Below are 12,427 nucleotides of genomic sequence, written 5' to 3' on the forward strand. Positions count from 1 at the left end.
ATAGTGACACTTTAAAAAGAAAGAAAAGGATAAAGTTCTTGCCCTCCAAAGTATAGAGGCAAGAATGAACCATGTTGCTGCCTCGAGATGTTTTATATTGAAAAAGCATCACCTCTTATGACAAAGAGCCCCCAATTATGTTAACTACAAGTGTCATAGGGCGAGGAGCAACATGTAGTGTAAGAAGAGTGCTAAGGCACTACTTTCTCACCAAGAAAGAGAGCAAGGTCAGTGGAAAGATTTATTTGAGCCTTATCAAATTGTTCTTGAACAAATTCTTTAAATGCTTTACAATTTCCAAGAGAATGAGATTAACTATTATGAAAAAGACAATGCTTATTATCTTCCTTATGCTTATAATTGTAGTTAAGTCTAATGAAAGGAAAGACAACATTCTTATTATACTTAGATTTCTAAAAGATTCTAGTGGCTAGCCTTTCTTGATCATCAATAGGATTAGGTTTTATCTCTGGTGATGTAGAACAAGGATTGTTAGAAGAAGAATTATCATCAATGACTTTAACTATGCCTCTATCAATGAGTCCTTGCATTCCATTTTGAAAATTGGGACAATGATTGGTAGTGTGATCATTTGTTTGGTGATATGAGCAAAAAGAAGTTTTTGAAGAAGAAGCATTTTTAGATGAATGATAGGTTTTTTGTCTTGCAAGATGATCTTTGAAGTCTTGAATCATAAGGAGATCATCCATAGGAGACTTATGATAATGTCCTAGGCCTTTTGTGCTATCTTGTGTAGGAGGGTTTATAGGGACTCAAATTCCTTGTTCAAATTTTCCAAGTCCTTGTCATCGAAAACCTTGTTTTGATATTATGTTAAAGCCACTCTTATAAGAATCTTTTAATTGAAAACGAGGAGGAACGTTATAATAAATTTCCATGAAATTTGTAGTGTAAGTGTGTTTAGAAGGGACAAAGGGACAAGTAGATGAAGAAGGCATATCTTGTGGAGGAGGATTTTCCTATGTCATCATGCATATCGTCTTTGGTAGATAGGAAAGGAAGATCCTTATCATCTAAGGCCTCATCTTTACTTAATGTTATTCTGGGAGATAGATCATGAATAAAATGCATAACATCATTTTTTCTACAAATGTTTTGATGACTAAGGTAGGCTCTAGGGGAATAAGGAGGATCTAGAGAGATAGAAACACCAATATTTTGATTTTGTGCCCCTTGTGCTAGCCCCTTGTGCCCCTTGTGCTAGTGTATGTGTGAGAAGAATATGGTGCCATGTTGCTCTTCAATGCTTGCTCTCCATTAGAGAGATCATTGATAGGAGTATTAGCTTGTTCTTTATTCACATTAGATACCCTAGGAGAGGTACAAGTATTTGGTTTTCCATGATCATCTCTAGGATTGGGATCTACAAAAGCTTTAATGTGATCTATATATGCAATGCATTTTTGTAGAAATATAATAATGAAACAACATGCACTATAAATGAAAGCTTTGAGATCTAATTGATTGAAAGGAAGAAATTTAGAAATTCCAAAAATGCAATATACCAAAGAGCTATGGATGAAAAGAAGCAATGTGAAATGAAAGAAGCCATTATCCAACTCATGATTATGATAAATATAAGTGAAAAGCAAAGTGGTCATCTGTGAAATTGCAAATAAATCAGATCTCTATTAAGTGCCATTATTAATTTTTAAAATCAGATCTGAAAATTAAAGTGATGAATTTTTACAAATCCAATTAACCAAAATAAATTAGGGTTTTGATGAATAAACCTCTAAATTTATGCAACTTGATTAAAATGAGCTCTATGAATTTGAATTTGGATTCTGAAATTTTTCTAAATCAGATCTGAAACAATTAATCCAAATTAAACAATCCGCAAGCTCAATTTTAGAAAAAAAAAATTAGGGTTTTTGTGAATTAAACCTCTAAATTTTTGAAATTCAATTGGAAATTAAACTTGTAAATGTAAATTTGAATTTTAAATTGCATAAACACTTAGATTTGAGAACATAAATTAGAATTAAGGGTGTAAGGAGTCGGGTTCACCAAAATGTAATGGTGAAAAATTAGTGTTTCCACCGTAGAAGGAAGAAACCACTAATTTATAACTTGGGCGCCATTACAGTAGGGAAAGATAGGAATTAGATAGATCTAAGCCTAATTGATCTAAATTCTGATCTAATTCCAAGGGGTTTTGAATGTGCCCTCTTCTTTCCCTTGAGTTGAATTGATTTATTAAAAATGCTGAAATTAGGGTAAATGGGCTGAAATTGATGTAAAAATGCGTGAACAGTGAGCTATAGCCATTGGATCAAGCCACGAATTTGGATATGAGGATCGTGAGAGGATTCAGACCTGTTCCCACAAGGAGCTTTTGATTTGTCGGGACCGGTGTGATAGTCGCTCTGGTCCTCCGAACTCTTCGCACTCCAATGGGGGATCAATTCCTCTTTGTAAATAAAGTTTATTCTGAAGATTGCAGTTCCGTACTTGCTTCGTACACACAAAAAGAAGGGGAAATGGGATGGGAATAGGGGTTTGCCTAAGTCAAACCTCGGTTTAGGAATTAATCTTGAATGAATGTTGCAAATACTGAAATAAATGATGGAAAGATATACCTTAGATCTGCAATGACTGATAATGATGCTTTGCTTCTTGAATGTAATCACATATGTTATATGAAATGGCATGAAAAGACCCTAACCACACACACATGCTTGCATATGAATGTTGTAATTTTCTCCACAATGATTGAATGAAGTATATGCAGCCTTGAAGATCTTTGGAAATGCTTGATGATGAACACTTCAATGCTTGAATGCTTTAGGTCGAATACTTGTAGTCTTAGATATGAAATGAATTGATTAAATGCCTTTATATATGAGGATCTAGTTCAATTTACCGATTAGGCCGACCTCCAACGGTCATATTGGGCCACCAATTTATTTTCCCGTCGGAGAGATGGGTCTTACCCCCTCCTTGAAAATTGGGCCCCAAAGAGGGGGACCAGGGCACTGAGCACTCTGGTTTAGGACGAGAGCGCTGGTCTCCTCAATCAAGGACCAAATTTAAGGTCCAGGGAGGAGGACACACCTCCAGAGAGTCATTTGGTAGGCGTTTGAGATATAAAAGTTGGAGTTAAGCCACTGAATGGACCCAGATAGGAAATGAGGGAGAGATGCACCAAAGTAGGGGCACGAACATGAGGTGTAAATTGGTCCGGTGACGATTTACGATGCTATAGATGGATGTAAATTGTTAGTACTGAAGGACCGTTGGGATTATCTTTTGAGCTTGAATCAGATCTTACATGATGTGGTACAATGATTCTTATCATTGAAATGAAGTTATTTTTTTGTTATCCTTCAATGTGCGTGTAATGGATGGTCAATAGTGTATTGAATGGATGCTCACTATAATTTTAATAAGTGAATGCAGGGATCTACTCCAAAATTTGCTGACATTTGTTATGACGTTCTTCATTTCTGTTCTCATTCACATTTGGGGATCTCTTGGGTTGAGGGTCAAATTTATGGACATATGGATTCTGTTGGTAATTTGGTAAACGATATGGATGGAATATTTTGTTCAGTTAAAATTTTGTTCTATTGCCAGGGCCAAAAAGGAAGAATGCCTGAAATAGTTGTGTTGCATTGATATTAGACAAAGGCTAGTATGAAGGATTGGTGAAAGGAGTGGACAACTTATACAATTAGTGCATTACTGGTTTCCTAAACAAGACCCAACTTTCAACACATTCAGTGGTCTCTTGGGTGTAGAATTTTGGGTAGTGATTGACATATAGGATCATAAAGTTTTGTTTTTCACCAAGTTTCTGTCAGAAACTGCCAGAAAATTAAAGCTGATTGATATCTCTGATACTGTGCAGGCGGTAATTTCAAAACTGCCTTGGTGGGCTCGCAACTGGTGGTCTGCAGAAAGTGGTAGTTCTGCCTGACATGTTTATGTGAGAATTTCAAATGAATCATCGTCTTTTTGTCTCGAGTTCTTCCTTGTCTTGGTGACCTTTTTAGTGCATCTTTGTATACACTTGTAGAAGGTGATTCAAGGGATGGGAGGAGGATTTGAGTACCATAGACTTGGAGAAATAAGATTCCAACAATGTATGTAAGGCATAATCTTGGCAGTGAGTTTGTATGAGTGGAGCAAGGGGCAGATTTTATTCCATATTCATTTGCAATTTATTGTACTTGTCCAATTTTTAATAGTTGCCACTACGAACTGGTTTTTGCCTCTGATAGAAGGATTTCAAGGACAAAATCTGAGTTTTTCATTTCTCTTTGTCCCGGGATTCTATCCCCTTTTTACTTGTCATTTCATTTTAATTAAGTAGTGCAGTCCATTGCTTGTGATTCATGGTTTCTACAAACATTAATTTGATGAGATTAGGGATCATTTTGGTATCATAGTAATTACCTATTCCTTTGTATTTGTGGAAAGCATAGTTGTGGCTCTATGCCTATGACCAGGTCTATGGAGAATCTAATATATTGGACCAAGCGTGTAGCCCTTCTTGAAAGTATTATGGATATTGTCCTGAAGAATTAGAATTGATTGAGCAGCAAATAGAACAACTCAGCCAACAGGAGTTTATTAACCAGGATTAGTCAGCTATGGGCCTTGTAATCTGTGCATCTGCACACTTGCTAAAAGTTTTGGTATTGGAGAATATGGTTCGGACATCGAGGGCCAAGATCCTACACAAGATGAAAGACCATCAAAGATGGTAAGTATACACAAACTCTATTTAGAGTTGAAGCAAAAGTAGAAACACAAGCTTTTGATGGGCGAATGGATGATAAACTTTTAAATACATGGATTAAACAGTTAGAGCTATATTTTAGTATGGATAATAATACTGGGATGCAAAAGATCTCCCTTGCATGTCTCAAGATGACTGTGTTTGCTTTTGTATGGTGGGAGATCTATGTAATACCTTTCGAAAAGAAACTAAAGCCAATTGTGACTAGTTGGGAAAGACATAAGGAATTGCTCCAACACTTTTTCTATCCCATTTTCCACAAGACTAATAAAAAAATTAAGGAAAGATTTGAGGAATGGTTACAACAGGATTTCTACCCCATTGGCCATAAGACTAACCAAAAAATTAAGTGGTTGATTCTCAAACATGAACTGGGCAAATTGTACAAATGGAACTGAATTTAGAAAGACAGGTCATGTTCCTGTGCATGGACTTGGATGAATCTGACTTATTCATCAAGTATGCTGGATGTTTTCTCACCTCCATCACAGGAAGGTTGAAGAATTGCTATCCTTAATAGAAGATCGTGGGGATCGAGAAAAAATTCCGGAGGATGCGGCAATGTAGAAGAAAACCACAGAAGACTACGAGTTTTGGCAAATTGTAATCAAAGGGAAAATGGAAGGCAAGCAAAATGGTCTCAAAAGTCTAGAGAAGACGTGGGGAATTTGGCTCCTCCTTAAGGTGTCATTAAGCTCTTGTGGAACCTAAAGCGTCCTCTGATAAGGAAGTTGTGATCCATATTGGATAATAAATATTGTTTTTTTCATCAAGGGTCACTTGAGCAAGTTACTGTCCTCAAATATTACCACAAAACCTGATAGATTAAAACTGCTGATGCTATGTAGATAGCAATATCAAAAGTTCAAAACTGCTATGCTGAAATCAAAAGTGCTCCAATGGTTTTACAACCACTGGTCTGTAGAAAGTGACAGTTTTGCCTGACGTGGTTATGCAAGAATTTCAAATGAACTAACACCTTTGTCTTTTAGGTTTATTGGATTGGCAATCTTTTAGTGTGCAAGGACTCTCCAACATCTTTATATACACGTAGATGGTAATTGAAAAGATAGGGATGAAGATTTGAGTACTGGAGACTTAGAGAAGCAAGATTCCAGCAATATTTGTTGAAGCATAAGATTGACAATGACTTTTCTTATATCAGTACAGTTTAAATTGTAATCCACGTTCATTTGCAATTTCTTTGTACTTCTTTTTCTAAATAATACTTGATAGCAGTGCAATTGCTGCTACGAGCTGGTTTTATCTTCATTAATAGGAGGATTTCTAGGATAAAATCTGACTGTTTTATTTCTTTCTCCTAGATTGTTATCCACATTCATTTGCAATTTCATTGTAGTTGTCTGTTTCTTAATAATATTTCATAACAGTGCAATTGTCACTACCAGCTGGTTTTACCTCCACGAATAGGAGGATTTCTAGTATAAATCCGGGTGTTTTATTTCGTTCTCCTAAGACTACCCTTTTTTGGTTGTCATTTGTTCTTATTAGCTTTTATAAACAATGAACTTTAATTTGGTGAGAATCGAGATTACAGATAATCTGTATATTTCAAATTTGTGGTAGATTTTGATCGGGTGTAAGAAGCCATTCATGTAGGTTGCTTAGGGAAGAAATATTAAGAATATTCTTCTGTTGATAAGAAATTTGATTGGAAGGGTGTGGCATGGGTTGTTGATTCTCGGGGGCAAATGTTGGTATGGTCAAGCAGGTCAGTGCCAGTGATTGGTAGTGAGGAAGCGACATTGCCAAGAGAGTTGGCATAGGAATGGAGAGTGATCCAACTGTGAGATGGATAAATAATAATACTAGGATGAATATCAAGTTAATTGACACATTGATAAGAGGTTTATGTTAATTGAAGAATAGATGAAGAATCAACATCAATAGTGGAAAGAGAAACTTGAGAAGACCATGGAATATATTGGAAAGAGGCCAGGGCCACTACCAGCAGAGTGAGAAGAAAATGTTGTCGTTGGAAGGAAAAGAGATAGGGCCTATACCTTTGGTGAGATGAAAAAGATTGCATGATAAAACAGAGGGGTAGAGCTTAAAGAAGCTACTGGAATAGAGGAAGACAGGTTTTAGGATAGCGACCGTATTGCTAGTAGCTGTGAAGGGGGTTCTTTAATGTTTGGAGGATAATGCTAGGGCAAAGAGCTGCAAGTTGTGGTTAGCAGAAGAAAAAGATAAACTATGAATTGATTTCCTTTACCATGTTGTAGTTCCTTTTGCTGGATGAACCCAAGTATTATTAAAAGGAAGCAACTTGGTATTATAGAATTCGAGCAGATCAAATATAATTCATAAAGATTGACAACATTGTGAAGTAATATAAGGCCTAAATATGCAACATTTTAAAGTATATTGGAGAACTTAAGGACCCGGGAGTGAATTGAATTGCAAGATTACGTTAGAAGAGATTGGAACTTTATCATTTACATCCTTGTTATATGTGGAGATAACCAGTCACATTGATGGATTCCATCAGGTTGCTAGACTCATCAGGTTAATTGATGTTTTGTGCAAAAAATGATAGTAGTACAGATGCTAAGATGAGAGTTAAAGGAGGAACTGATGCAAATGTGAGTATTTTTATTTTATGTAGATTTCTAGGATGTGTAACCATAGTAGCAAAAATATTTCTTGACAACAATTTTTTTTTCGTTTTTTAGGTAAGGGGCACTTTTGATCTGGAGCTATGAACTGGTGAGGTCACAAATGGTGGATCTCATACCCATTCAAACATTCAACAATACCACCCCCGTGGGGTTTGAACTTTGATGGCAAGAACATCAACACAACAACTTAACCATCACACACACCATGCCACTACTGGCAATAATTTCTTGACTATAAATTGGCTTAAAGATGAAATATTTTTTCAACCTTGATTTTATTTTTGTGGGTTAGGATCATGGTTGGTTAAAAAGTTCTGGTTAGTGTTAGGGAAAATCAGAAAACAAATGCCACAGAAATAAAAGAAGCCCAAAAACCCTAATTTTTAAACCCCAAAAAGTGCCAGAAATTGTGGAAAACTGCTAGTCCCTAATTTTCCTGATTTTATAATGATTCATGATTTAAGTTCAACTTTCTCGGTATTTTGCTGCCAGAAAATTGTGATCTGTCGGATATTTTTAGGGAATAAATCTTCTGGCATGATTCTTTGCCAGACATTTTGAGTTTATGGGTGAAAAAACTATTTTCTGGTTCCATTTCTGGTAATTTTCTGGTGAGATTGACTATTGGCCAAACTACCTGCTATTTATGATCTGCTTTTTTATTTTTATTGGTAATTTCTCCTCATGGTGTGTTCTCTGGCTTAGATTTTATGACAGAATCACGTATGATTTGAACCTGAGCTCATCGCATTCGATGATACAAGATCTGCTTATAAAAATTTGGGCAATGTAGATATATTTGTGGATAGAAACCCTGATTAGCAGACATCTATTTATCAGAATATTGTGAGATTAATAGTGCTTACTGCTTATACTCTCAGAAAGGATTTGCATTGTGTCTCAAATGTATAGATAATTTATGTAAATCTCAAACTTGATAATGATTCTTTTAATTTTTGTTCGTATTTTTCAAGCTTATTGTTTTGGTTTTGTGTACTTAAATTCAGCATCAAACTCTGCAATTTAGGTAAATAGTTTCTCACGTGAGCTACATAAATGAAGTGAAAAATGGTTCATTGAGGATCTAGTGAATAATAAGCTAGAATCATTCCTCCAGGCACCTTTTATCATTGCAGATTTTCTGTTGCTTATTATCAAGGGCTAGGGAACTCTTTTCTTTACAGTTGTTACAGCTTTTCTTGATAATGTAGAGAGGATATAGACTTATGTGAATGGACCTTGGAAGATATGATGCAGGGGAACCCAATTTCTCTCCGGTTTGAAGACATTAGGATTGCTTCCTATTAATGAAAAACTGCTTTGAGATGGATGCTTCACTTATGTGTGCTATTTGAAGCACTTAACGGCATGATGAATAAAACGTTATTGATCTATACTATGCAGGAATATATCCCAATGCCCTCACTGGTTAAAAGACCCTGTTTTGTTTCACATTAATAAAAATTTGTTTTTAGATGGCTGCCTCTCATATATTCTATTCAAAGCGCACTTACTATGAAGTAAGAACTTTTAATTGGTATCTGCTTGTAAAACTGATTCTTGTGCATTTATATTTGCTTTTTTTTAATTCAATCTGCAGGAGTTTTCTGTTGTTTATCTAACGGTAGTAGTGTTCTATTGTATGAGCTTTAGGAAAGAATTGTTTTTTCCTATTCTTGTTTTATTTAGGATAGAGGACTGTACATAATTTGGGTGGGTCCTTTTCCATACAGCTGCCATTTGTTCTTTTAAGTCATAGATGTCCCTTTTCTCTTTCATTCTCTGAACTTTCTATTTACTTGTACTGCTACTGTTCTCCTAGAGATTTCTCTTTTCAGTTTTCTCACACCTGATATTGTCTACCAACCAGATGAATCAACTTGCTTTCAGAAAACTTGACTTTGAGGAATTCTGTGCTGCTGCAACAAGTGTTTATCAGCTTGAAGCTCTTGATCACTGGGATCAAATCGTACATTCTGCTTACGAATTCTTTGAACATGAAGGAAATAGAGTCATTTCAGTTGAAGAGCTAGCACGGGTATGCTCTTGTCTGAACCGTTACTGTTGAAGTAATTATCTAGCATCTCAAATACAAATTTTTTATTATTCAACTTGTTCCCCTTGCAGGAGTTGAATATAGGGGCAAATTTTTATACAGCTTTGCACGATTGGATCAGACACACGGATGGGAAACTGAGTTTTGTTGGATTTGCAAAGTTTCTACATGGAGTTACACTGCGAACAAACATGAGGCCTCGGTAGTTGTATTTAACAGTTATTAATTAATGATAATTTTATAGTTTTGGACTTTCTGATTGTTGCTTTCCCCATATCTGATCATATTTTTCATTGGATTTTGTAGGAATTAGAAATCATTTTCAACATAATTGTATTGGCCTTCCACTGGGACTCTTTGCAGAGCAACTTCTATGATTGATGTGATTTCCTTGTCCTGTTGGAAGGATGCTTGATTTATCCCATTTTCTTCTTTTTTGGTGTACTTTATGTGGAGTGTGTATAGGACAGTCTTAGTGCTAACGAGAGGCACTGTACAGCCTAAGACAATACATTGAAGCAACTTATTTCAAATGTTTCTGAATGTGGTAAAACCGTAAAGTTCAATGGTTGATCTTTGTTTCCGTCAGCCAACTATATGGAAAGCATTCATGTTACCTCTCATGAGGCCTTGCTGCATAGAACAGGCTTAATTAGGCCTTGCTGCATAGAACAGGCTTGATATTGCCTAGTGTATTGGTATGCCTGAAGAGCTTTATTGTTAACTCAATGGTTTTTTCAACAACCCAAAATTTTTACAAGTTGGGTTCTGTATCACGAAAAAACACTGCAGTAAGTTATCTTTAGCACTATCTTTCAATAATCCATTGATTAGCTTTTAAGAACTTTCTCACTAAAGTTATTTATAGTGTTGTTTGTAACTTATGGTTAGGGAATGAATTTTAGAAAATAATGCAAACTAAAAATTATGGATCACCATCACATACATGCCCATTTGACGATTTTTCTTGCTTGCCATATATTAAGTTTAAACAAAATTATGAAGTAAAAAAAATAAATGCAAAAAAACATTTAAACTTGAAAGAGTGGCAGTAGCAGAACAGCAACCAATAATACTTGCAAAAAAGTGCGTCAATTAGTTACTTATCCTACATATGACTTTGAAACGAATCTAGATGTGGGATTTACATGTATGTTCAGATTTTGTGTATGTCAGTAGCCTGATCGTAAGGTCTTTTGTGGCAAGAGCAACGAATGTATGTGATGGGTCATAAATCTGGAGCTAGCAAGGTACAATGTCTACTTGTAGCCAATACTTTTTTCATGTGATGGGTCATTAATCTGGAGCTAGCAAGGTACAATGTCTACTTGTAGCCAATACTTTTTTCATTTTAAGAGTGCTTGAAATCTTACTTTTTAGCTAGTATAATGGTAATCTTGCATATCATAATCAAAAGGGCATATGAAGGTCAGAGAATTTTCAAGTTTGGATTCAAGATGACAGTTGCTTCTTAGTGCTTTTGCTTTGATGGGTTGTGATGATTCTGCTTGCAATGAAATTGATGGGGGAGTATCAGAGTTATGTAAATGGGAATTTAAGCAATATGGTAGTAATCTCATAACATGATAGAGAATATGGACTGAATTTCTTGTAAGATCTTTCTTATATTGGGTTACTGATGACATCATCATAAGGATAAAAAAAATGGATCAAAAACTTCAATCCGTTGTTATTATTGTCAATGCATAGTTGTAAAACTCAAGTTTTACTATATTAGGACTTTTAGGTTTTGCTATCAATAAGTTTTTTTTTTCATTGAAAGTATTGGACTAAAATGACACTAAAAATAACAAAAAAAATTCCATTGGACACATGCACATTATTTTGGAATATGTATCAATATGGCAACTTAATGAATTGGAGTTTGATGGGAAATACACCCATATTTTGAAAGTTCATGACTACTCACTAACAAATATATGGCCCTTAAATGAAGGTTGGGAAGAATATGTGCTTTGAGAAAGAATAGTTAAGTAGTGAGAGGAACTAGGTCAGGCCTAATCTCTTAAAAAGTGAAGGAATGGTCGAAGGCCATGAAGAATATGACATTTGAGAAAGATTAGTTATGTAGTGAAAGGAACTAGGTCAGGCCTAATCTCTAACGAGTGAAGGAATGGTCAAAGTAGGCTGAGAAGAATATGTGGCCTTCAAGAAAGAATGCTTAAGTAGTGAAAGGAACTAGGTCAGGCCTAATAAATTAAAGAGTGAAGGAATGGTCAAAGTAAGGCCGTGAAGAATATGGCCTTTGAGAAAGAATAGTTAAGTAGCGAAAGGAATTAGGCTGGGCCTCATCTTTTAAAGAGTGAAGGAATGGTCAAAGTAAGATAAAACACTTGGAACAAATGGAAAATTTAAATTTTAGTTTAGACCTTGACACTTGTTTCTATGATGTAAAGCCATCATTAATCTCTTAAAAAGTGAAGGAATGGTCGAGGGCCATGAAGAATATGACATTTGAGAAAGATTAGTTATGTAGTGAAAGGAACTAGGTCAGGCCTAATCTCTAACGAGTGAAAGAATGGTCAAAGTAGGCCGAGAAGAATATGTGGCCTTCAAGAAAGAATACTTAAGTAGTGAAAGGAACTAGGTCAGGCCTAATAAATTAAAGAGTGAAGGAATGGTCGAAGTAAGGCCATGAAGAATATGGCCTTTGAGAAAGAATAGTTAAGTAGCGAAAGGAATTAGGTTGGGCCTCATCTTTTAAAGAGTGAAGGAATGGTCAAAGTAAGATAAAACACTTGGAACAAATGGAAAATTTAAATTTTAGTTTAGACCTTGACACTTGTTTCTATGATATAAAGCCATCATGTTGGTATCTATGTTTGTCCTGAAGAGTGATCTCAAGAACTAATAAAGATTGATCTTGTAAATGAAAAGGGAGATTTGCTCATGTGCCAAGAGCTCTACAACCTTGAATAATCTAGTGGCTCCTAATTGGAA

General features: G+C 35.5%; 1 protein-coding gene across 2 annotated transcripts in view; it reads left to right on the plus strand.

Annotated features, from left to right (window-relative positions):
- LOC131044146 (CDPK-related kinase 3) overlaps positions 1–10,310 on the plus strand; it is a 36,927-nt gene extending 26,617 nt beyond the window's left edge. Inside the window, exons 10-12 of one of the 2 annotated variants that reach the window (XM_057977409.2) lie at positions 9,281–9,448; positions 9,538–9,668; positions 9,773–10,310. In XM_057977409.2, coding sequence (XP_057833392.1) covers positions 9,281–9,448; positions 9,538–9,668; positions 9,773–9,779 — 306 coding nt within the window. In that variant the 3' untranslated portion in view covers positions 9,780–10,310. Of the gene's footprint in view, positions 1–9,280; positions 9,449–9,537; positions 9,669–9,772 lie in introns of those variants that run through there. The other variant, XM_057977412.2, reaches the window with a different exon arrangement.
- Positions 10,311–12,427: the final 2,117 nt, after the last annotated feature.

Source organism: Cryptomeria japonica, chromosome 6, assembly GCF_030272615.1.
Source record: "Cryptomeria japonica chromosome 6, Sugi_1.0, whole genome shotgun sequence".
Classification (NCBI taxonomy): Eukaryota; Viridiplantae; Streptophyta; class Pinopsida; order Cupressales; family Cupressaceae; genus Cryptomeria; species Cryptomeria japonica.